Source organism: Sceloporus occidentalis, unplaced genomic scaffold (assembly GCF_023333645.1).
Source record: "Sceloporus occidentalis isolate IW3139 unplaced genomic scaffold, rSceOcc1.0.p SCAF_301, whole genome shotgun sequence".
Taxonomy (NCBI): domain Eukaryota; kingdom Metazoa; phylum Chordata; class Lepidosauria; order Squamata; family Phrynosomatidae; genus Sceloporus; species Sceloporus occidentalis.
Window position 1 is genome coordinate 277,361 of NW_028317281.1, and position 27,681 is coordinate 305,041.

Below are 27,681 nucleotides of genomic sequence, written 5' to 3' on the forward strand. Positions count from 1 at the left end.
GAAATGAAGAGGATGATGGGAGGTTATGTAATGACAATGGAGGGGAATGATTTCAGCGAAATTTGGTGTGATAATGGTAGGGGTGGGAGATGATGATGGAGAGGAATATTGTGATGATGGGGGGTATGAATATATTGTGTGGAGATTGGAAACTATAACACCTTACACATATACAGTATTTACTCAATTATAATTTGAGGTCTGACTATGAGACTAAGATTCAGATCTCCCGCACAGCTGCAGGTGACCTGGCTCCTCCTGTCTTATACCCCCCATTTAACACTCACCCCCCCCCCCACACACACACACACACACTTACCGGTGCTTCCGACTCCCTGCTGTGTAGCGGGTTCACGTCGACGCGATTCGCGTAGGCAACTTCTGCTGCAGCCGGACGGAGGTGCGGTTAGCAGCGGGGGTTGTCTGCGTCCATCGCACAGACCTTCCCCGACTGGCAGAGAGAATTCCCTGAACTCTGATCTCTGACACCGGTGCGGGGAACTCTGATGTCTGACAGTCGGGGAAGGTCTGCGCGATGGACGCAGACAACTGCTGCTGCTAACCGCACTTCCTTCCGGTTGTAGCGGACGTTGCCTACGCGAATCGGGTAGACGACGATATGCTGCCCCGGCTACACAGCAGTGAGTGGGAAGCACCGGTAAGTGTGTGTGTGTGTTAAATGGGGGCATAGGACATTTGTGTAGGCAGAGTGCTCTATGAAATGCCTTTTAACCCCCCTAATACCACTCTGCCTCCAGAAATGTATTTTAACCGTATATACGCCACTCTAGCTCCTGAAATGCCTTATACCTCCCTATATGCCACTCTGCCCCATAATATGCCTTTTAATTCCCTAAATGCCAGAGTGGCATATAGGGGTATAAGGCATTTCTGGAGGTAGAGTGGCACATAGGGGGTCAAAAGGCATATCATGGGGCACAGTGGCATATAGAGGGTTAAAAGGCATATCATGGGGCACAGTGGCATTTAGAAGGTTAAAACGCATATCATGGGCCACAGTGGCATATAGGGGGTATAAGGCATTTCTGGGGCAGATGTGCATAACTGGGGGCAGGTTGGAAAATAGAAGGAAATAAAACCAAAATATTTTTCTCAATCATAGCTTTTATTAAAAAAATAGTTTACATAGTTTACATGAATTAACATTGACAAGTAAAACTTTTTTCCTATAGGGTCGTCTTATATTCAGGCTCATCTTATAATCGAGCAAATATGGTATATATGTATCAATATATAGTAATCACTGGCATAACTACAGGGGTCGCAGCAGTCCCTGCCACCCCTTATTCCTTTCTCCTCGTACAGATTCAGAATTCTAAACTATTTTGAACTGGTACCGAGAGACAGGAACGTATCAGGATGTCACGTGACGCTGCGATGCAACAGAGGCTACTAGCATAGTATACAAGAGTTAAGTGGGGGTGAGAGGGAGGTAGGATGTATGTATATGTGTTTGTATACATGTATGGATGTGAGCATGGATGTGTAATTGTGTGTGTGTGCATGTGTGTGAGCACAGCTGTGTAATTGTGTGTGTGTGGGGGCACGGATGTGTAATTGTGTGTGTGTGAGCACAGATGCGTAATTGTGTGTGTGTGAGCACGGATGTGTAATTGTGTATGTGTGTGAGCACGGATCTGTAATTGTGTGTGTGTGAGCATGGATGTGTAATTGTGTGTGAGCACGGATGTGTAATTGTAAGTGGGGGCAGGTGGGAGGTATTGGTGTTTGCATACAGGTATGGATGTGAGCATGGATGTGTAATTGTCTTCGTGTGTATGTGTAGGTGTTTGTGTGTGAGCATGTATGCATAAGTGGGGTGAGATGTGTGTGTAACTTGCGTGTTTACATATGTGTGCCAGAGTGTATGTTGGAAGAAACATGTGACGGCAGATAAAAACCATTAGGCCCATCCAGTCTGCCCAACCTCTGAGTACTTTCCTTAGTACCTGCCCTTATCCTATATCTAACTTGGCCTTATGCCTATCCCATGCTTAAATGTCTTTACTGTATTAACATCTACCACTTCTGCTGGAAGGCTATTCCATGCTTTCCATAAAGTAATATTTCCTGATGTTACCTTTAAACCTTTGCAAATAGCTTATGACTATGTCCTCTTGTTGTGGTAGTATTTCTCCTTTGAAATAAACTCTCTTCCTTTATGTTGTTGATTCCCTTTAAGTATTTAAATGTTTCTATCATATCCCCCCTGTTATGTCTTTCTTCCAGGCTATATATGTTAAGAGCCTTTAACCTGTCCTGGTAAGGTTTATCCTGTAATCCATGGACCAGTTTAGTAGCCCTTCTCTGAATTTTCTCCAACATATCTGTATCCTTCTGGAGATATGGTCTCCAGTAAGGTACACAATACTCCAAGTGAGGTCTCACCAGTGATCTGTGCCTGCATGAGCACTTCCGTCTTTCTACTGCTAATACCTCTCGCTATACAACTGCTAATACCTTTCGCTAAGGAGGTGGCAAGGGGCAAAGAACGAACAGACAAGTTGATGAAGTTAGGGGCCACGGGACATTTTCCCACGAGGGCCCTGTGGCTTCTACTTACTCCCGTGATAGTAATGAGATACATTCTATACCATGTATGTTAGACTCGCTATGCACTAACTTACTATTAACTGCACTGTATCATATGTCTAGTTAAATGTCTGCTAAAGAGGGCTATGCTATAACACCTACATATGCATAATGAAGATGGTACACAACCTCTAGAGCGCCTAAGGTTACTTTACTGTCCCATTGAACTCATGCAGGCCTCGACCAGCACAAAATGTGAATTAGTCATTATTTTAGCACTACAACTCAGAGAAGAAAATCAGAAACAGAGCTAAGCAAAGTATGATCTGAAAACAATAGGGTAAATCCTAGAAATAATTAATTAATAATGTTTAATTATTGATGGAATATTAACCTTTTTTTATTATTTCAGTGTTTTCCAGGGTGCCTAACAATACAAATTCGAACATTTCTATATATATTCATAGTCACTTTAATTTACTCTGTGGCCCAAGGATGTGTGGTGAGTAAATACAATCATTAAACTAAAATTAGTACTGAATAAAATAGTAGTATATTTAAACTTTATGGAATTGCCATTGTCCACTATGACAAAACATTGATTCTTTATAGATAAACAGATACTGATTCTTGAAGTTGCTATAAAATATTTAATTACAAATATTGATGTGCAAATATATATATATTTTTAAAATAGAGGTAAAAAAAAATAAAAAAAAATACAGTGAGCTCAGTGATGTCACAGTGATGGCATGTGTGAGAGATCACTGAAAACAGTGCAAAAAAATTATAATGAAATAAAAGCCTGACATACCATTGCCCTACCACTATATGTAAAAAGTAGACTTGGGTGCCGGCAGGGTCTTTGTATTCTATGAATATTTAAATGTTCCTGTGTTCATTTTGGGCGAATATTCGTATACATTATTCATGTTCGTTTCCATCTTCGTTTTCTCCTGGGTTCCTAGCAGGGGTTAACAAACACATTGTAGCAGCAGCAGCTTTGGCGCCATGATTTAAAGGTCCGTTTGTGCTCGCCTGGCATCAACCAATGAAGTGCAGATGCCCCACAAGGGCATACTTACTTACCAAAGTTGACAGGATGCAAACAACGAGACTGTAGGGAAATTTGGAACCCTTGGAAGGTATTTGTTAGAAGAAAGAGGGCCAAAAAACTCAAAATATTATCTTAGGGTTATAGGGTGAAGTGTAAGTTATAGTACAGGGGTGTCCAAGTTTTTTCTGTATGTGTGCGTCGGCCGCACTCATTTTTCACTGAGAGAAAATATGGCCTTTTAGCTTTAAAATGCATATTAAGACAGGGTTAATTTGGCAATAAAGAAAAAAGCAGTGGAATTTTTTTTTATCAACTTTTATAACACACACACGCAAGGACAGGCTCTGCCACACTGAAACACCAAACACACACCAGGACAGGCTCTGCCACACCGACACCCAAACACATACACCAGGACAGGCTCTGTCACACGACACCCAAACACACACACCAGGACAGGCTCTACCACACCGACAGCCAAACACACACACCAGGACAGGCTCGCCACACCGACACTTAAACACACACACACACCAGGACAGGCCCTGCCACACCAACACCCAAACACACACACACCAGGAGAGGCTCCGCCACACTGACACCCAAACACACACAGGGCAGGTACTAAAGGAAAGTACTCAGAGGTTGGGCAGACTGGATGCGCCTCCTGGTGTGTTCTTATCTGCTGTCACCTTCTATGTTTCTATTGATTAATGTGCTCCCCCCACAACCTTTCTATTGATTAATGTGCCCCCCGTTGTGCATTTATGTCCCCACACATTGATTTATGTGATGCCCCAGCTAATCCCCTCCCTTGTGTATTGATGCCCCCACCCTTTTTGTATTGGCTAATATGATGCCCAACCATCCTCTTGTCTATTGATTCCCCCACTGCCATGTGTATTACCCCCAGCCACCCCCCTATTGGTTTTGTAATGCCATAACCCAGCCACCCCCTTTTTGTACTATTTCATTTTTGTCCCAAGGGAATCCCCCCCACCTTGAATATGGGTCCACTTTTTGTGGGGTTTTTTTCCCTGCTGTCTTCTGACGTGACGATCCTCTCCCTGTCAGGAGGAGCTTGCCCCCTTGAATGTCACATCTTAAAGGGGCAGGACGAAGAGCTGAGACACTGCTGCCACTGGGCGGCATGACGGCTGCTTTGAAAGTGGCCGCGAAGTTCAAAGCAGCCGTCGTTACATAGTACATAAGGTTGAAAAAAGACCTAAGTCCATCAAGTTCAACGCTTCTACCTAACCTTCCTAGAAAAAAAAACCTCCTAATTAAGCTACTTCGAATTCTGCCATCAGGGGAAAAATTCCTTCGTGACTCCAAAAGGCAATCCGAAAATATCGACACCCCATTTGAAGGCATCTAATGTATTGGATAACACCACCTTCCCTAGGCAGTCAATTCCATACTGTCCTTACTGTAAAGAATCCCTTTCTTTGTCGTCTATGAAATCTCTGCTCTTCCAGTCTCAGAACAGTCTTGTTCTTTGCACAGTTCTGTTAATTAACAGGTCACCGAAGAGCGCTTCATATTGGCCCTGCATATATTTATATAATGTTATCATATCCCCTCTAAGACGACATTTTTTCAGTGTATATAATTTTAACTTTTTTAGTTAAGGTAACTAGTATCTCCCAATCCCTTATTAATTTTGTAGCCCTCCTTTGCACTTTTTCTAGTTCCATAATGTCCTTTTTAAGGAACTGTACCGCATACTCAAGGTGAGGTCTTACCATTGACCTGTAAAGAGGCAAGATGATATTCTCCTCCCTTGAATCAATACCTCTTTTTATGCATGCCAAAACCTTATTGGCCCTTGCAGCTGCTTGCTGGCATTGCGCACTGTTGTCAAGTCTATTGTCTACCATTATTCCTAAATCCTTCTCAATGGTAGTTCTTCTTCATAGAATGCTAACAGGTTGGTTTGACAAGCCCTGTCTTTTACAAATCCATGTTGGCTTCTACTAATCGGATTATGGATCAAGATATGTTCTTGAATGTATACCTTTAGCAACCCTTCAATTAATTTCCCCACTACCGATGTTAAGCTTACTGGCCGGTAATTGCCCGGTTGAGATTTTGATCCCTTTTAAAATATGGGCACAACATCTGCCTTGCGCCAATCTAATGGAACTATGCCTGAACTGAAAGAATCCCTAAAGATCAGTAATAACGGTTGGGCCAGAATTAGGCTTAACTCCTTAAGTACCCTTATGGTGTATACCATCCGGCACAGGGGCCTTGTCTACCTTAACAGTATTTAATTGCTTGAGCACTTTTTCTTGAGCCAGCCAATCCCATGTTTGCTGTAATGGTTCCTTAAAATTAGCCAGCAGAGGCTCCATCATTGGTTCTTCCTTGGTATAAACAGAAGAATAAAAAGCATTTAAGATTTTGGCTTTCTCTCTGTCCTCACTAACCAAGTTTCAGATAATAAAGGACCAACATTCTCTACCTTTAACTTTTTACATATTTAAAACATTTCTTGGGATTGGTTTTACTCTCCTTGGCAATTAATTATTTTTTTTTTTTCCAATTTAGCCATTTTAATCACCTTTTTGCTGGCTTTGTTGGCATCTTTGTATGCCATAAGTGATACTACTGATCCCTCACTTTTATAATGCTTAAATGCCAATCGTTTATTTCTTATTTCCTGTTTTCTTTCCTGGTAAAGCACATTGTTTTTGTATCTATTTCGCATAGGTATATATTGGGATGTGTAATTTTGCAATGTGTGCATTTGTCTTCTGCGTTTAGCCCAGAGAACAATCCATCCCAGTCTATACATTCAATAGTTGGCCTTAGCCTGTCAAAGTTTGCCCTTTTGAAATTAAGTGTTTTGTTACCCATTTGCTTTTTGGAATAAATCTCAAATGAAGCCATGTTATGGTCACTGTTCCCCAATTGTTCTCTTACTTTGATGTTTGAGATAAGTTCCTAATTTTTTTTATTACCAGATCCAGACAAGCATCCATTCTGATTGGGGTCTCTACTAATTGTGACATAAATTGGTCATTAAGCAAGTTCAGAAACTTGCTGCCCTTAGTGGAACTAGTTCCACTATTCCAATCTATAACTGGGTAATTAAAATCTCCCATGATTAAAACTTCATTCCTATTCTCAGCCTTTTCAATTTGAAATAGCAGCTGATCTTCCCCTTCATTACTAATGTTTGGTGGCTTGTAGCATACACCTACAAGTAATGTGCAACTCTTTTTTGCTATCTAGGCTAAAAAATTGCACCCACAGTGCAATTGGCGACCCACTCACCTGTTTCCCCCCCAGGGCAAAGCATCCAAACACTGTTAGTCCATGATGTTTGGGAGCGGACTTCCAGAGCTCAAACACTAGGCCCTAGCGTAAGCTGGCTAGTCCGGCGGAGGTACCAGGCGTTGCCACACCGCAAACAGATGCAGCCAGGGGGAGAAACTACATTTACCATTGGGGGCATTTGAAGCATGACTTTAGCCAGGAAGCGAACTGGCAGGGAAGAGACACTGGCACCACCACCAGCAGCATTGGAAATTGAAAAGGTGAATGAGTAGGCAGTTGGTGACCCACTCACCTGCTTCACCCCAGGGCAAAGCATCCAACCACTGTCAGTCCATGATGTTCGGCAGCAGACTTCCAGAGCTCAAACACTAGGCACTAGCATAAGCCGGCTACTCCAGCAAAGGTAGCAGGCGTTGCCACACCGCAAACGGATGCAGCCAGGGGAGAAACTACCTTTACCATTAGGGACATTTTGGGCATGAGTTCAGACAGGAAGTGAACTGGCAGGGAAGAGACACTGGCACGGTGGTGTCCAGCAGCACTGGAATTGGAAAAGGTGAATGAGTGGGCAATTGCAAACCGCTCACCTGTTTCACCCCAGGGCAAAGCATCCATGACGTTTAGAAGCGGACTGGACATGTTGCAGTGCTCCAACCTGCCTTGGTCTTTGCCTTCCGGCACTAGCTGTAGCTGCTATTTGCTCAGAAGCAGCTGTTGGGGGTTTTCCACTCTCTGGAGATGGTACTAGTTGTTGTTGTAGTACCACGGCCACCAGTTATGCTGCCTGTCCTACATTTTCTGCATCTTTCCCCAATAACACAGCGTTGTGTTGAGTGCTGAGGCGATGCTTCATGCCAGCACTGGTGAAATGCCCAAACACTTTCCCTCTGCTTATTATCTTCCCACAGCTTTCCATAGAGCCCTTCTTCTACACTTTCATAGTGCTCCCAAATTCGGACGCGGAGAGCCTTAGACAGTGCTTCTTCTGCTCTGGGTGGATGAGCAGCAGCAGGACTAGTTCTGTGAACACTGGGAGATGGCACATTAATCTCACTCTCCACTACTACTAACAGTGGCTGTTCTTCATATTGGCACAGTTACAGTGGTGGTGGTGGCACTGGTAACTGTGCAAGTGCAAACAGGAGTACTGGCCATAGAAATGCTAGTGGACTGCTGATTTTTTTTGGTTTTGCTGTTGGTGGTGATGATGATAGTAGTGGAGTGCCTTTCCTTTACTTGATGACATAGATCCTTCAAACAATGATTCCCCAAATGATAACAGAGACCTTGGCCTACTTGTCCGACTAGGCTGCATCGTAGAAGAACTGGTTTCTCCTTTTCTTAGTCCCAAAAGGAGGATCCATTTCATTTTGTATGTGTAGTGTTTAAAGCAAGAGAGACAGGGAAAATAGCTTTATAAAGAAAAATAGGATTTTTTTTTTAAAAGGAAAAGAAAAAAATGTAAACACAAAAAAATTAGAGATAGTTTCTCTTCAGTTGAAAAATAGGATTTTTTTTTTAAAAGGAAAAGAAAAAAATGTAAACACAAAAAAATTAGAGGTAGTTTCTCTTCAGTTGAAAAATAGGATTTTTTTTTTTAAAGGAAAAGAAAAAAATGTAAACACAAAAAAATTTGAGATAGTTTCTTTTCAGCTGAAAAACTATGCACAACTGCACTGTGCTGTTGTGTACAGTCTGCCAACGTGCTCAAGTTATTTAAAAATTGGTTAACTAAAGCCACTAAATGGTCTTATTAACTCAACTAACAAGTAAAACTACTAGCACTATTTTATTTTCTCAGTCCCAAAAGGAGGATCCATTTCATTTTGTATGTGTAGTGTTTAAAGCAAGAGAGACAGGGAAAATAGCTTTATAAAGAAAAATAGGAATTTTTTTTTAAAAGGAAAAGAAAAAAATGTAAACACAAAAAAATTAGAGATAGTTTCTCTTCAGTTGAAAAATAGGATTTTTTTTTTAAAAGGAAAAGAAAAAAATGTAAACACAAAAAAATTAGAGGTAGTTTCTCTTCAGTTGAAAAATAGGATTTTTTTTTTTAAAGGAAAAGAAAAAAATGTAAACACAAAAAAATTTGAGATAGTTTCTTTTCAGCTGAAAAACTATGCACAACTGCACTGTGCTGTTGTGTACAGTCTGCCAACGTGCTCAAGTTATTTAAAAATTGGTTAACTAAAGCCACTAAATGGTCTTATTAACTCAACTAACAAGTAAAACTACTAGCACTATTTTATTTTTATTTTAAATTTACATGGGCCTAAGAGTCTACCTCTAGGCAAGGCCAGATGCTCTCAAGCCCACTAAGCTAAATTGAGGTTATATCAGTATATTATATTATTTATTAATTCATATTATTAATTTCTATGATATTAATAGATTAAAATTATAATTAATTATTATGTTATGGGGTTAAACAACTTTTCTTTTTTACTAGTACTACAGCTACCTTAAAGCGTTGCTTACTACAGTTGTCGTCACACAGTCAATCTTTCTTGAAAAGAAATTAGAAAATAAAATGTAACAGTAAAACAGTTAGCTTCACTGCTTGCTGAACAAAAAACACATGGCACTTATGCAGCTGGACTCACTAGCCCAACAAGTTCACTTCACTCATGGACTGAGGTGAGCAAAACACTAAGGGGTTTTTAATAAAATAAAATAAAAAATGAGAAAATAATATTTAGCAAAACAGTTACCGTCACTGCTTGCTGAACAAAAAAACACGCAGCACTTATGTGGCTAGACTCACTAGCCCAACAAGTTCACTTCACTGATGGGCTGAGGTGAGCAAAACAAATGAAATAATTAAAATTAATAAAATGAATTAATAATATTAAGAAGAAAATTTGACTTTGTCTCTTGCTGTTGCTAACACAAAGCACAAACTAAAGCACTGCAGCTCCAGGACTAGTAAGATTATCTTAACTTTAAAATTAAAATGTATCTACTAAATTATTAACTAAGTAAGTAATTAATCTTTAGGGAGTTCTTATATTGATATAATTAATATTAAAATTAATTATCAACTTCTAGTTTCTAGATTACGGCCGCATTAACGCAGGCCCCCTTAAGCCCGCCGCAACTGCGACCGGGTCCGCCACTCTAAGGGGCTGGGAAGCCCCCACCAGGGCCGGCCTTAGGGGTCTGCGGCCGCACAGGGCATAAATTAAAACATCGGGGGGGGTAACTTTATTTAACATCCTCCATGTTAAATAAAGTTAACAAAAACTTTATTTAACATGGAGGATGTCAAATAAAGTAAAAAAAAAACAAAAAAAACCCCCCCGATGTTTTAATTTAAACCCTGTGCGGCTGCACACTCGTAAGGCCGGCCCTGGTGGGGGCTTCCCGGCCCCTTAGGGTGGCGGACCCGGTCGCAGTTGCTGCGGGCTTATGGGGCAGGTGCCCCTTATGCCCTGCGTTAATGCGGCCGTAGAGGCCGCATAGGCCCAGTCAGTCCGGTCCTGACTGGGCATATTTTAAGGTAGGGGCCTGGAGCTGCAGCTCCATCAGCCCCTAAGTCAATCCGGCCATGCCGCGGCCCGGCCCACCAGGCAAATGCCCGATGGCCAGTCCGGGCCTGGTCGTGAACATTTCAAGGGCCTCTGACCAAATCGTGGCTGCTTCATTGGGTCTAGTGCTGTTGCTCTGCATGGCAATTTGACCCATGCCTGGTGCTACTATCCTTGAAAATAATTGGGGATATTTTTGAATTTTCGTAACTTCTCGATTTTCTCAATATTTTTAGAATTTAGTATAAACACACTTGACTATATATATATATATATATATATAAATATATATATATATATATATATATATATATATATATATATATATATATATATATATATAAAGCACTTTCAAAAGATGGTCAGCACTCCAGGTCTTTAAATTAACAATTTCTCTTTATTCAAAGTCAAGTCCACGTTTCAGTCATTACTGACTTTCCTCAGGACAGGCTTGGGGAATTTGGAATGGTGTGACTTTGTAAGTAAATAAATAAATATATACCGTATTTGCTCGATTATAAGATGACCCTGATTATAAGACGACCCCCCAAAATCTAAATATTAATTTAGGAAAAAAACAAAAAGCCTGAATATAAGACTACCCTATAGGAAAAAAAGTTTTACTAGTAAATATTAATTCATGTAAAAAAAATTTCATATTTAATAAAAGCTATGTGTCACGACACAGCGTACAGAGGAGACTCCGTAGTCAGGTAGGACCGCAGGGATGGTCCAGAGAGCCGAGGTCAGGATACCGGAGAGCAGGATAAACGAGGAGCAAGCCGAGGTCAGGATACCGGAGAGCAGGATAAACGAGGAGCAAGCCGAGGTCAGGATACCAGAGATCAGGATAGTCAAACAAGCCGAGGTCAAATACAGGAATCAAGCAGGAAAACGCTATCTGGGTGCTAGCACAGGGCATAGACGACCATCAGAAGGCAAGGTCTCAGTGTACTGAAGTCTCTTAAGTAGGCACAGGAAGTTTAGGCACTAATTGGAGATTTCCCGCCAAAATTTCAAAGTGCCGTTACGTCACTTCCTGCGCGGCCATCTTGTGGTTGGTGATTGCGTAATCTTCCTATATAATTAGATGTAGTCTCCGCAGGCGCCACTAGGTGGCGTGAAGAAGAACGCGTCCGGACACCAGAGCTGGACCTGTGCTCTGGCTGAAGCTGCTGGGAACGCGACGTGGATGAGGTAAGTTCCCCCTCAATCTGCAGCGGCTGCCTCCGCTGTGCAGAAGCGGGGCGTCTCCCCCTTATATGGAGCTTGACATTTTAGCTCATATATAATAATATTTATTTTTTTATTTTTATTTTTTTTATTTTTATTTTTTTATCTAATTTTAATTTTTATATATAATAATTTATATACAATAACCAGCCTCAAAGCCTTTTTCCCTTCATGGATTCAGTTTATTCAATTCAATACACACATACAATCACATGATGCTCATTCATATATATCCATTTTAATTCATTCATTTATGTATTGGTATATATATCAGCATAACACATTTCATATACATCAGGCATCTCCTATCACCAGGCCATGCTTTATCTTCTGTTTCGTATGTTTCCTACAGATCCCCGTTTTTTTGTCTGTATATATATCTCTTTGTATCCCCGTTTCACTGCTCGTTTTCGGCCAACATCACCGCTCCACTGCCCCGATACCTTCACCCTTTGATCTCCGTAACAACCGCATACATCGGTACTAACACCGATTAAGATGTTCTCTCTGCGGGAGTAGCCTGCAACATAAAAGACAACAATACGATGACATTGCTTTTATACTTACCTCTAATCCTACGGTTCAACGAATCCTCCGATCGGGATCTAAGCTCCACTAAAGGCAGCGACCCCGGCGTGTCAATGAACGAACTGAATCCGGAAGTAATTGTCCAGCTGACGTCAGACGCCACAACACGGAAGACAAGTAGATGGCGCCAAACAAACATTTAAAAGGACCTTCACTTCAGAGAAAATACTACTCCTGATGAAGCCTTACACGGCGAAACGCGTTGAGTGATTTTTCAAGGACTTTTTATGATATAACTTTATTTTATCAGTACTTTTATATGTTTTATCACTTTTATGATACTTTTTAAAGCTGCAGTGGATATGGATCCAGCTGGCTGCTAATTTAGAATAAATATTTCTTTTAATATACCTTATATGTGAATAGTGGCTGGTTTTATACACCACACACACATCGGTATCTCATCATTGGACTCTTCAAAGCAGAAGGATATACAGACGCGACCAGATTATCACCAGAAATTACGAGCATCTTGACACTTATTTTAGTGTAAGTATATTTCTACTTGTTGCGTATCTAGCGCCATATACTTTACACACTATTGGATCCTTTTCTGGTTTGTCTTCTCGGTTTATATCCTGGCATATGGACCTCAAGGCCCTTTTTATGACGCACTGAACTCCATCAATACACTGTGAGTGGGAAATCTGCGACACGCAGGGCAAAACATACTGTTTTACTCCTACACTATATATATTTTCTCTTTGTTTTATTTTGCATTTGAATGGAACACACGAGCGCCCCCTAGTGGACTTTTTTCTGTATTGCTTCAACACCCGGAGAGTGTTGCTTAAGGGTTGCAGCTGTGGTTCCAGATACACCAGGAAGTCATTAAGGTTGATTATTCCTACCATTTACTATCTTATTCCCTATACTGGTTTTTCTCACTTTTTTCACGCGTCTCTTAAGTAGGCACAGGAAGTTTAGGCACTAATTGGAGATTTCCCGCCAAAATTTCAAAGTGCCGTTACGTCACTTCCTGCGCGGCCATCTTGTGGTTGGCGATTGCGTAATCTTCCTATATAATTAGATGTAGTCTCCGCGGGCGCCACTAGGTGGCGTGAAGAAGAACGCGTCCGGACACCAGAGCTGGACCTGTGCTCTGGCTGAAGCTGCTGGGAACGCGACGTGGATGAGGTAAATTCCCCCTCAATCTGCAGCGGCTGCCTCCGCTGTGCAGAAGCGGGGGGTCTCCCCCTTCTCCGCGGCGGTTGCGTCTGCTGTGCAGAAGCGGGGGGTCTCCCCCTTCTGCGCGGGGACTGAGGCTGCCGTGCGGAAGCAGGGGGTCTTCCCCTACCTCGCGGCGGCTGCTGCTGCCGTTCAGAAGCGGGGGGTCTCCCTCTTCTTCGCGGCAGCTGCGGCTGCCGGACCGAAGCGGGGGGTCTCCCCCTACCTCGCGGCGGTTGCTGTTGCCGGCCGGGGGACCCAGCGGATCTCCCTGCCGGTAGCGTGACAGTACCCCTCCTTAAAGGGGCGACCTCAGGTCGACCCCTGCCCGAACCACGCTGCCTCTTAGCATGGAATGCACGCACGAGATGAGGGGCGTGGAAGCGAGCTTCAGGAACCCAGGAACGATCCTCTGGGCCAAGTCCTCTCCAATGGACAAGATACTGAAGACTCCCTTGTTGTCTGCGACAGTCCAGGATGGCTTGAGGAATACGCCCTGAAGTCCCCGCGACAGGGGGTCTAGTAGAAAAACGGTTGCAGACCAGTGGCTTCAATAGGGAGACATGAAAGACTCGAGGGATACGGAGTGTCCTAGGCAGAGAAAGTTCGTAAGCAACAGGATTCACCCGACGGACGATCGAAAAGGGACCGATGAAACGCGGTGCCAGCTTCATGCTGGGCACGCGGAGTCGCAGGTATCTCGTAGACAACCAAACGCGGTCCCCCGGAGAATACGCAGGAGTACCGGAACGTCTCTTGTTGGCTTGGAGTTCCTGTCGTCTACCAGCCAGTTCCAGAGCTCTCTGCACCGAAGTCCAGGTGGACTGTATATTAGTCAGTCGTTCCCCCAATGCAGGATCAGTAGAATTCGGAAAGGCTCCAGGGAAGGGTTGCGGATGAAGACCGTAAACACAAAAGAAGGCGGACTCTCCCGTGGACTCTTGTACCGCGTTGTTCCGAGCAAACTCCGCCAAAGGAAGCAGGTCAACCCAATCATCCTGATGTTGGTTGATGAAAATGTGCAGATATTGTTCAAGGTGCTGGTTAGCCCTCTCTGCAGCGCCGTTAGACTGTGGGTGATAGGCCGAAGAAAACGCTAGTGTAACACCCAATGCCCTCGTGAACTCGCGCCAAAAACGTGCAATAAATTGGGTGCCGCGGTCGGAGACGATCTCGGTGGGTACTCCATGAAGACGGACTATCTCCCGCAAGAATATATCCGCCAATACTGATGCCGTGGGAAGTCTCCTCAAAGGTATCATATGCGCCATCTTAGAAAAACGATCAATGATCATCAGAATCACGGTATGCCCCTTAGAGTTGGGCAAGTCCACTATAAAGTCCATGGCAAGGTGAGTCCAGGGCCTTGAAGGACGGGGCAATGGGTGAAGCAACCCGGCGGGGTGTCTCCTGGAGGACTTATTGGCGGCGCACTTGAGACAGGAGCGGACAAACAGGGCAGTATCCTTAGACCATTCTGGCCACCAAAATGTCCTCGAAACAAGGTCCTTGGTACGCGCTAGCCCAGGGTGGCCGGCAGTTCTGGACCCATGGGACAGGCGAAGCACGCGGGTACGGAGGTGCGCGGGAACAAACAGTCTCCCAGCTGGCAAGGAGGCTGGAGCTCGGGCTTGAAAACCAGCGATCCGGTCAAGCAAGGGAGTTCGGCAGCAAGTATGTAGAGCAGCCAGGACCTTGGTAGCAGGTATGATGGGCTCGGGCGCACGACCCTCCTCCTCGGGGGGCACATGCATACGGGAGAGAGCATCCGCCTTGACGTTTTTGGAGCCTGGACGATAAGTCAGTACAAACGAGAAGCGGGAAAGAAACAAGGCCCACCTGGCCTGCCGGGGATTCAGGCACTTGGCAGTCTCTATATACTGAAGATTCTTATGATCTGTCAGAATCAGCGTGGGAATAGGAACACCCTCCAGAAGATGACGCCACTCCTCCAGCGCGAGGATGACAGCCAGAAGTTCCTTGTTTCCCACATCATAGTTCCTCTCCGCCGGGGAGAATCTCCTGGAGAAGTACCCGCAAGGATGGAGAGGACCACTATAGGAAGCCCTCTGTGAAAGAACAGCCCCGACTCCAGACTCAGATGCATCGACCTCCAGAACAAACGGTAACCGAGGATCAGGATGACGTAACACAGGAGTGGTGGTAAACTTGGTCTTGAGTCGGGAAAAAGCGGAAATGGCTTCAGGAGACCACTCCAGGGTATTGGCCCCTTTTTTAGTAAGGGCCGTCAGGGGAGCAGCGACCTTGGAGTAGTCACGGATGAAACGTCTATAATAAGTAGCAAACCCCAAAAAACGCTGTAGGGGTTTTAGGCCCAGTGGTTGAGGCCAGTCTCTGATGGCCTGTACTTTGGATGGATCCATCTCAAAGCCTGAGGGCGTAATGACGTATCCTAGAAATGTCACCCTCTGGATCTCAAATTCGCATTTCTCGAGTTTTGCGTATAGTCCATGGAGCCGTAATCGGGACAAAACGCGCGTAACATGGGTGCGGTGTGACTGCAAATCGGAAGAGTAAATCAGAATATCATCCAGGTACACCACTACGAACTGTTGGAGAAAGTCCCGAAGGCAATCATTAATGAATTCTTGGAAGACTGCCGGGGCGTTACACAGCCCAAACGGCATAACGGTATATTCGTAATGTCCTGAACGAGTATTGAAGGCAGTCTTCCATTCGTCGTCCGCACGGATCCGGACGAGATTGTACGCACCCCGGAGATCCAGCTTGGTGTAAATAGTGGCCCCACGTAGCCTATCGAAAAGTTCAGAAATTAGAGGAATGGGGTACGTGTTGCGTCTGGTAATCTTGTTCAGACCACGATAATCAATGCAAGGACGAAGCTCCACGTTCTTCTTCTTCACGAAGAAGAAGCCTGCGCCAGCGGGCGATACAGACCGACGGATAAATCCTCTGCGAAGATTCTCCTCTATATACGAATCCATAGCTTGGGTCTCCGGGATGGAGAGTGGGTAAACCCGCCCCCGGGGTGGCATGGTCCCAGGAAGCAAGTCAATGGGGCAATCGTACGGCCTGTGTGGTGGCAGCTTTTCAGCCTCCTTCTTATCGAATACGTCCGCGAAGTCCTGGTACTGTTCAGGCAGAGAAGAGGTCTCCTTTAAAGAAGCTGTAACCGCGGCATGCCTTAGAGGGGTGAGGCAATGTGTTTTACAGGACGCACTCCAGGCCGTGATCTGAGTTGTAGTCCAATCAATAGCAGGATTATGCACCTGTAACCACGGAAATCCCAATATAACGGGAATGGAGGGTGAGCGGATGATGAGTAGTTGTAAACGTTCATTGTGCACAATCCCGACGGCGAGGTTGAGTGGTGCTGTAGAGCGAGAAATTTGATCAGGACAAAGTGGTCTGCCATCAATAGCCTCAACAGCTAACGGTACGGGCAGGGACAGGGTGGGAATGTGTTGAGTCAATGAAGTTACCGGCAGCGCCGGAATCCAGGAAAGCCTCAGTGTCAACTGATCCAGAATCCCAGACCAGACGGACCGGGACAGTCATGCGGGTAGTGAACGTGTTCGGGGAATAGTTCACCACACCTATGGTAGGTTCCCCTGGCCTACCTAGGTGCGAGTGTTTCCCGGCCTACTAGGACAGTGTCCAATGAAGTGACCCGAGAGTCCGCAGTAAAAGCATAATCCCTCTCGTCTCCGCCTGTTCCTCTCACGTTCGGAGACCCGAGTGGCTCCCAACTGCATGGGTTCCTCAGACGGTTCGTTCGAGGGATCGGCAGAAGAAAACAGTGGCAAGAGGCGTGTAGTAGATCTCCCACCCTTGTCATGTAATTTCAAACTCTCACGTTGGGCTTGCCTCTGACGGAGACGCAGGTCAATTTGGGAAATATACGAAATCACGGAATCTAGGTCCGTGGGCAAGTCTCTGGCAGCAGTCTCATCCTTGAGGGTCTCAGAAAGTCCATTCAGGAAAGCAGCTACTAATGCCTCATTAGTCCAGTTCACCTCTCCCATCAGGGTCCGGAACTCAATAGCGTACTCCAGAAGTGAACGGGAACCCTGACGGATGGTGAAGAGCGAATTAGAAGCAGTGGCCCTTCTACCCGGAGTATCAAATGCGGCACGTAGACTGGAAACAAATTCGGCATAGGAGCGCACTGCAGAGACGTTCCTCTCCCAAAGCGGTGAAGCCCATGCCAAGGCTTTATCCGTAAGGAGTGAAATGATGTATCCCACCTTGGCACGCTCAGTGGGAAAGGCATAAGGAGACAGTTCGAAGTGTATCTCACACTGATTCAGGAAACCTCGACAGGTTGCAGGATCACCATTGTAGCGTTGAGGTGGAGGCAAGTGAGCAGGAACCGTGGCTACTGGTAACGGTGGTGGAGTAGGAGCCGCCACAGGTTGCGGTGCTTGCTGCGCAGGATCAGTACGCTGAAGCAAGGTCTGAAGGGCTTGAGCAAATTGATCCAGACGGTGATCCATCTCGTCAAGTCGAGCCTCAGTGGACCCTTGTCCTACCGAAGCGGGTCTCATAATGGCCTTCTGATTCTGTCACGACACAGCGTACAGAGGAGACTCCGTAGTCAGGTAGGACCGCAGGGATGGTCCAGAGAGCCGAGGTCAGGATACCGGAGAGCAGGATAAACGAGGAGCAAGCCGAGGTCAGGATACCGGAGAGCAGGATAAACGAGGAGCAAGCCGAGGTCAGGATACCAGAGATCAGGATAGTCAAACAAGCCGAGGTCAAATACAGGAATCAAGCAGGAAAACGCTATCTGGGTGCTAGCACAGGGCATAGACGACCATCAGAAGGCAAGGTCTCAGTGTACTGAAGTCTCTTAAGTAGGCACAGGAAGTTTAGGCACTAATTGGAGATTTCCCGCCAAAATTTCAAAGTGCCGTTACGTCACTTCCTGCGCGGCCATCTTGTGGTTGGTGATTGCGTAATCTTCCTATATAATTAGATGTAGTCTCCGCAGGCGCCACTAGGTGGCGTGAAGAAGAACGCGTCCGGACACCAGAGCTGGACCTGTGCTCTGGCTGAAGCTGCTGGGAACGCGACGTGGATGAGGTAAGTTCCCCCTCAATCTGCAGCGGCTGCCTCCGCTGTGCAGAAGCGGGGCGTCTCCCCCTTCTCCGCGGCGGTTGCGTCTGCTGTGCAGAAGCGGGGGGTCTCCCCCTTCTGCGCGGGGACTGAGGCTGCCGTGCGGAAGCAGGGGGTCTTCCCCTACCTCGCGGCGGCTGCTGCTGCCGTTCAGAAGCGGGGGGTCTCCCTCTTCTTCGCGGCAGCTGCGGCTGCCGGACCGAAGCGGGGGGTCTCCCCCTACCTCGCGGCGGTTGCTGTTGCCGGCCGGGGGACCCAGCGGATCTCCCTGCCGGTAGCGTGACACTATGATTGAGAAAAATATATATTTTTATTTCCTTTTATTTGCCAACCTGCCCCCCCCAGTTATGCACATCTGCCCCCAGAGTTGCCACTCTGCCCCCAGAAATGCCTTATACCCCCTATTTGCCACTCTATCCCCACACCCAGAGTGGCATATAAGGGGTTAAAAGGCATATGATAGGGCAGAGTGGCATATAGAGGGTTAAAAGGCATTTCTGGAGGTATATATATATATATAACTGCTAACAGCAATCACACTCCTATCAAGCCAAGGCAGCCAGTACATGCTGGAACCTGATAAGAGTACAGCCTCCCTGTGCCATGCTACCACCACCACCACTCTTACACATCCATGCTATCACACATGCATTCACAAACATTTAAATACTCATTCATTCCATTAATCACACATACTTGCTCAAAAACTCTCCCCCACCCCCTTACCTGAACTGCAGATCTCTCACTCGAAGACTTCTGCAGGGGCCTGGCTGTGCGAGCAACTTCTCTGGCCCCGCCCCCAGAGGAAGGAGGGGGGAGGCAGAGTTATGTGACACTCTTCTAGCTTCCTGTTCTCCTGCTGCTCGCGACCAAAGCACCGGTAAGCAGCCTGGCCCCAGCGGACATTTTTTTGAGGTCTGATTAGAATACGACCTCGATTATAAGACGAGGGGTAAACCTCGTCTTATAATCGAGCAAATATGGTATATATATATATATATATATATATGTTATTATTGTAATGTAAGGTAGTGATAACGGTATACACGATAGGTAAGGTACAGTAAAATATTCTTATGTAGATAAGATATGTAACATGTTATATTTAAGTATTCTATACCATATTTGACTTACGCAATATTAATATAGCAGGGACATCGAAGATTATAAATGTATGTTGATCCGGCAAAGCCTGTGCTGCCTCTCCGAATTCTGTAAAAATCCATCAACCTCCCCTGTTGAGCTACTAAATTATTTGATTGACTAGGAAGGTTGTCAGTTGATTAATATGCTGTATTTGCATTACCCGGGTTATGATCTCCTCTCATGGGTTACTTCGGTAGAGTGCTTCAACAACAAGACACTTTGGTCACAAAATCCTTGTCCACAAGTGCTTTGTCTCCTACCCTCAGTAAGGATGTGTATAAAGGCTGTCTGAGCACACCTCAGGCTGTTCATTTGCATCACAGGCTCTGAGATCAACTAGCAATATTTTGCACTGTTTTGCAGTCTGTTTAGTTACCACAAGTGAGGGCAAATTGACAGCACTTGTGGTAAAGAACAGCACTGCAAACGCCGCCATTGTGGTGGAAATTCCTGCGGAGATGCGGACAAAGATAGCGGAGAAAAGATAGAAAATAAAGGGAGAAGATAGAAGACAGAATATGTGGAAGTTGTAGGCAAAAGCCGTCACCAGAGAAGGTAGGGAAACAGAGAGAATGAGAGAGAGTGAATGAGAGTATGAAAAAGTGTGAGTGAATGTCAGCCTCTGAATTTCAGACAAAAATTTGGAGCTTTTTGCTTTGTTATCAACAGATTCACAGTCTGGAATTACCAGAATTCAGAAAATTTGCTAAATGTACGAATCCGAATGCACAGGTATAATATACACTACAGCTTTTCTAATCCATCCCACCCCGGTACATTTTTCAACTTTCATCTCATCAGTCTGCAACAGCTACTAATAAGTCCTTTTGTAATTGTAAAATTGTTATTATTATTATTCTATTATTCCTCATTGATAAATAATAGACTTGTGCATTCGTCTTCGGGCGAACATGAAAACATGTTGGTTCCGAAAAAACGTAGAACAGAACACAGTGCCGGTAAAACAAAGACGAAAACGCACAAACACGAAGAATCAAAGATCGTCTTCGTTTTCGCGGCGCAACCGCCAAATTTTCAAACAGGAGTGAGCTGATCGTCGTCTGTCCAATAAGCTCGCTCTTGTGACGTCACGCTAAGGGTCTCGTCCAATGCCTGTGCTGCTGTTTTTTTAATTCTGAAACCGCCTTTATAAGACCAGAGCTTGCCTGAGAGATCCATTCATTTTCGCTGTGACTGCTTTGGCAACACTGCTGTGCTGCACCTGAACGTTACAGAGTTCTGTGTGAGACTGGTAAGCCTCAGCCTGCCATTTCTCACAGTGTACTTGTAACGGGTTCACCAAGAGAGCTGTAGTAACTCCCAGAGATCACACTCCAAAGTCAGTCTGTATATCCGGACCACCCTGGAATCACTTCCAGCACCAGCCAGCATGCGCACCTTGGAACACTGCTATGTGTACCCAATAAGTAGACACACAACTACCTTGAATTGAGTACAGCAGGAATGAAAAGTTTATTGTTGTATAAGATAGACTGATATAGCCACAGAACTTTAACATAAATCAACATTGATAAACAGGTACATGTAGACAACCCAACCTTTAATCCCCATTTAGCTATTGAATATCCCCCTGGTAGCCATCCTGTTAATGGGATTAGTTTACACAATGGAGTTCCTGCCTGTTTGACAGCCAGGCTGGAGCCATCTCTGAGTACCTTGGGCTCCTGTATGACAGGTCATTCTGTCACAGTACTCTTCTTCACTTCAGTTCTACTGAATTAATAATTTAGTAATCTTTTAATTGAATTTTTTTTTTTCAATGCTTCTGTCTGTCATCAACTGTGTAGTGCTGTTGAGTTGACAGTGCACACAGTGCCTCACTGGCACTGGGGTGCCCTTGCCCTGGGCTGGCAGTGCCTACTGCCTGCCCTGTCTTCACTTAGATAAATTAAATAAATAATAGAATTTATAAATAATAATTTAATATGATATATTAAAATTTAATACATTAATATTATTATATATATTGTCATATAATATAGTATACTAGTGTAGAGTGTAGACAACTACTAGTGTCTAATCTAAAATCATTAATATTTAGTAATAATATTATTATAATTAATTTTAGCTAGCTTAATAATTAATTAGCTATAATATATTACTAGCTTATTTTGCTTGAGACAGTCTGTCAGGTAGAAGGGTTAATAATTTATCCCACATAAAGATTAACCAGTCCACTACTACCTTTAAGATCAATCTAGAATTTGATAATTCATTTTATTATTAAAAATAATTAATAAACCCTAATTATTAATAACTTACTTAATCATTTAATAATTTTATAGTTCAGCTAATCTTATTAGTACTGGTGCAGCTCTTTGTTTGTGCTTTGTTTTAGCACCAGCAAGAGACCAAGTCAATTTTTCTTAATTAATATTTCATTTCATTTCATTTGTTTTGCTCACCTCAGTCCATCAGTGAAGTGAACTTGTTGGGCTAGTGAGTGCAGCTGCATGACAAGCGCATAGTTGAGATTGTGCCCAGGAAGACCGTACCCCATACCCAAATAATGACACAGACACTTTATTTGGGTGCAAAATATATTTTCCGCAGCTTTATTAACATATATACAATATTTAAAAGGTCATTGTCAACCAAGCCACCCCGGTTAGAACATAAATAACAGTTTTCCTTTTATTAACACTGACAATGACAAATACATTAACCGTATAACAATGGCACCAACACATACCAGGTGCCTCCACATTAACCCATTAACACATTGACCACAATAGGGGTATACCAAGACACCCCTACCAGACCGTTTAACCAAATTATAAACTATGTAGGGGCATACCGAGACACCCCTACACCACCAATTTAACCAAACCACCAATGCAGGGGCATACCGAGACACCCCTCCACCACCAACTTAACCAAACCACCAATGCAGGGGCATACCGAGACACCCCTACACCCCCCAGGTTCTGAGCCACAGGCCAGCTCGAAACCTACCCAAATAACTTGAACCAAGTCAAATTATCAAACCAAAACATAAAAAACCACCGTACTAGGCAAAACTATCCCCGTCGCTGTGACCAAACGGGGTAGTCACCCCCCACAACCCACCATTAAAGGGAGGGAGGGTGGGACAACCAGGATTTAGAAAAGCAGTTAAGTGACCGTTTACAAAATGGTTGCCACTTATACTTATACTTTGATAATAACCCCACCCATAACAACTTTAAACCAATTAAATTAAATCACTCCTTATGTACACCACCTAGCTCTGTCAAGGCCCACTCCACCTAAGCTGCGCTGTTCCATGGGCTTCATGACAAGCGCATAGTTGAGATTGTGCCCAGGAAGACCGTACCCCATACCCAAATAATGACACAGACACTTTATTTGGGTGCAAAATATATTTTCCACAGCTTTATTAACATATATACAATACAAAACCCAGGCAACAGGGACTCCAACTCCCAATGCCGTATCACTAAGCCACCACATCTCCTAACAAAGCTCGCCATGAGCTTATTCACTTTACCCTTGCACCGAGCAAGGGCAACCGCATCACAAGCATGCCTCCAATGCAGCCTCGGAACTATCTCCGGCCACAAAACTAACACCCTGGGAACCAAATTCCTCAACCTTTCCACATCCCGCTTCATCCGCCAAACCAATTCCCGTTGGGGGACCACACCCGCATGAAACAAAACAATGTTCGGAACCCCCTCCTCCCGTAAGAGCCGCCAAAGTTCCGCACACACGTCATTCCATCCCGCACCACGAAGGCCAAACCAACGTAGCAACAGACGATCCTCCGGAAAGTACGAACTGCGGCTCTCCGACCAGCCCAAAAGATGTAGGAATGACCCAGGATCCATGCCACCAAACCTGAAAAACAAAATCAACATTAAACAAAAAACCCCAGCAGAGCATTGCTCATAACAGACCTTCAGGCCTAACATACGACCTAAAACGTACCGACTCGCAACGCCCCAATTTTTTGACCAGATCATCACTAAACCCCAGACGGGCTGCCTCCGTAGCAGCCCCAATACGAAAAGAGTGGGTACCAAACTGACGCGGATCCAGCCTTGCACGTTCCAAACAAGTACGAAATATCCGTAAGAATTGATACCGAGACAAAGCCGACCCGTCCTCATGCAGGAGCAAAGGTCCCACCACCTCAGGGCGATGTGCCAAGTATTCAAAACAACCCTGGACCGGACACAGCACGGACCCACGCCATGGATACAGTATGACATCGCAGCCTTTCCCAAGCACATCCGTCTTGGACCGCCATAAACGAATAGACACCATTTCCTCACTGACTATCACATCAGACCATTGAAGACCACCACCTCCTGCCCGACTCCCACTCACCAGCTCCCCAATCCGGAAAGCTCCGAAAAACGCCAAAATGAATGCCAAACCAAATAATCTTGATTCATAAGCCGAAAAACACACCATAGGCAAAACATCCAACACTTTCCGCAACACCTGAACAGAAACCGGGCGCCTAGTGTCACCAACACCAACCCGCCTCCGAAATCCCTTCAAAGCCTGGCGAACCAAAAATTCCTTAGTATGATCTATCCAACCCTTAAGTTTGAACAAAAACGCCAAGGCTGATATATTCCGCCCCAAGGCTGCAGATGAAGCCCCCTTTGAAACCAAATCAAACAAAAACCATAACAGCACATCCAGCTGTTCCACCGCAGTACTCACAGACCCAACACAGGAAACCATCCTGTCCCATTCGTCCCAGACCTTACCATAAGCAGAGCACATCCAGCTGTTCCGCCGCAGTACTCACAGACCCAACACAGGAAACCATCCTGTCCCATTTGTCCCAGACCTTACCATAAGCGGACCACGTTACCGGCGCCAACGATGCCTTCATGCCTCCAGCAAGCAACTCGTCCCTAACTGCCACATCTCGTCTGGACAGACCAGACCCGAGTCCTGAGCCCCGGGCGCCACTTCGCAGAACCGTTCCCACTGAAAACGAGACAGGGAATCCGCTATAACATTTAAGAAACCCGGAACATGCTCAGCCCGAAACACCACGTTAAGAGACATACAGAGCAGAACAAATCTTAACAACCGAACCACCGCCATAGATGAAGCCGACAGCTGATTAACCGTGTGAACCACCGCCATATTATCCGAGAAAAATACCACCTTCTTATCACGAAACGAATCGCCCCATAAAGACAAGGCAACCACCAAAGGAAAGAACTCCAAAAACGCTAAATTGCGCATCCCTCCAGGAATCCGGCCAACGTTCCGCGCACCAATAGCCCCGGCAGTACGCCCCGAAACCAATGCTCCCAGAAGCATCAGTATAAAGCTCCAGCTCCTCGGCGGACACCGACTCCCTGCGAAAAAACACCTTACCATTGAAATGTTGCAAAAACACATCCCAAACCTCCAAATCAGCTCTCATAGCCGCCGAAAGCCGTATAAAATGATGCGCAAACTCTACGCCCGAAGTAGCTCTTGACAGACTCCGAATGAAAATCCTGCCCATAGGTATTGCCCGACACGCAAAATTCAAACGGCCAATCAAGGATTGTAACTGCCTCAGGGTTACTTTCCGAACACCACGAAACTCGTGAACCACATCCCGAAGCGCCCACAGCTTCTCTTGCGGCAGCCTGCATTCACCAGTAACGAATCAATTTCCAAACCCAAAAAACTTAAACAGGTAGTGGGACCCTCGGTCTTGTCCACAGCCACCGGAACACCAAACGACCCGGTCACCCACTCCAGCATCTGTAACAAGTACCCACACTCCCCAGAGCCGCAAGGACCCACACAAAGAAAGTCGTCCAGATAGTGAACCAAAAACCGACTCCCTGCCTCCATCCTGACCACCCATTCAATGAACGAACTGAACTACTCAAAATAAGAACAAGAGATGGAGCAACCCATAGGGAGACACAAGTCGACAAAATACTGACCCTCAAAAGAACAACCCAACAAATGATGACAATTAGGGTGAATCGGTAACAAACAAAAAGCCGATTCAATATCCGCCTTAGCCATAAGGGCGTTCGGGCCCGCCTTCCTAACCAACTAGACAGCCTGGTCAAATGATGCATAGGAAACAGAACACAGCACTTCGTCAATGTCATCATTCACCGATAAACCCTTCGGGTACGACAGGTGATGAATCAACCTGTACTTCCCAACTTCCTTCTTAGGTACCACCCCCAATGGTGACAAACGTAAATTATCCAGAGGGGGAGCAGAAAAAGGACCCGCCATCCTGCCCAAAGAAACCTCCTTTGCCAACTTGTCCCTCACCACCTCTGGAAACTCCAAAACCGATTTCAAATTCCGACTACAACTTCGAAACTGCCGAACAGAAAAAGGAATGTAAAACCCGTAACGAAAACCCTCAAACAACAATTGCGCCGCTCCGCGATCACCGTAGCGGCTTAGCCAGGGTAGCATCACATTTAACCTCACCGGGGTTAGCCCCAGAGGAAGCGGCCCCGGACCCGGAAGGCATAGTTCCAGAGACTCCCCCAGATTTACCCTTCTTAAAACATTTTGTGAAACTATGGGAACCCCCGCAACCGGAACATTCATGCTTGAACATGCAAGCAGACCCCCACTTACAATTGCTGTCGTTCAACAGCCAGCAAAAACCTTTTTTGTTGACAGCTGACGAAGAACCGTGCCCGCCCACGTCGGCCTTTTGCGCCATCATAAGCTTCATCCATAATGGCAGGTCCATCTGGTCCCACCGCATACCTGGATTAGCCGACAACCGCTGCCTAAACTGCTCGTCGTATTTCCACCACGCTAAACCCCCATACGTCCTATAAGCTTCCCAGATACCATCCAAGTAGCAGAAAAGAGGGGAGCACAAATTAGGTGACTTCTCCCCAATAACACTAGCCAAAATACAAAAACCCCTCAACCAATTCCCAAAGGACTTGGGAATCTTCCTGTAGCACTTTTTCTTTTCCTCCTCCTCTTTCTTAGCGTCCTTCTTATCCTCCTCTTTTAAATCAATAAACTCCTCTAAAGGTAACAAAGAAAATATCTCCACAAAGTCCCCTTTCCAAATCTTATCCTTAACATCCTGCTTAAGATGGACCCCTAGGGGGCCAGCAAAAGAAACATAGGCATTCTGCCTAGCCGAATCAGGAATCCCACCTGTCAACTCTGCCCGCTCGGCACTAACCACTGGCGAAGAAGCACCCATTGCCGAAACCTCACCACTATCCATGCCCTCAACCACTGGCACCACCACAGCACTGGCCGCTCCCAAGCCGGAGCTAGCCGCAGACCACACCTGACCACAACCAGAACCCACTTGAGACCCCTTCTGCAGAGACCCCAACAAACCCTTCAATCCATCCAACAACTTTTGAGTTTCAACCAGTGTTTTAGACTCACCACCAGAACCTCCGGCCGTAGCTCCCGGCTGCATCCTGGCCACCGCCTTTACGAAGCTCCTCCGGCAAGGCCGTACTCCTATCACTCCCAGCCGCCGCAGGACGTGGCTGAGGAACCGGGCGATGAACTCCTTCTGCACTGGAGGACCTGGAAGTAGAGGAGATGAGTGGTCAGGAATCAGATTCCTCAGGGAGCAGTGTCCAAATGACTAGTGCACAATTTTCCCCTGAGCCTCCACCTTCTCTTCACTACGATCATCACCATCACCACCACCACCAGCAGCAGCAGCAAAACCTAGCAAATCTAAAGCATATAGCAGTCCCACTATGGCCAGTACTGGTACCACCAGTGCCACCACCAGTACTGTAACTGTGCCAATAAGACCAACCACTATTTCTGCCGCTGTTCATCCACCCCGAGCAGTAGAAGCAGCACCCAAGGCTCTCCACACCCCAATTTGGGAGCACTTTGAAAATGCAGAAGAAGGGCGCTATGGAAAGTGCAAACATTGTGAGAAGCAGAGGGAAAGTGTCTGGACATTTTACCAGTGCTAGCATGAAGCATCACCTCAGCACTCAACACATCGCTGTGCTATTGGGGAAAGATGCACAAGAAAAACGTAGTGCAGGCAGCATAGCT

General features: G+C 45.4%; 1 protein-coding gene across 1 annotated transcript in view; it reads left to right on the plus strand.

Moving 5' to 3' along the window:
- The window catches only part of LOC149275033 (adenylate cyclase type 1-like), a gene marked incomplete at its 5' end in the record, with an annotated part of 677,365 nt that overhangs the window by 276,489 nt on the left and 373,195 nt on the right, over nt 1-27,681 (plus strand). The window contains one exon of the mRNA XM_089504957.1: nt 2,966-3,055. Within this exon, the coding sequence (XP_089361083.1) occupies nt 2,966-3,055 (90 nt within the window). The remainder of the gene's footprint in view (nt 1-2,965; nt 3,056-27,681) is intronic.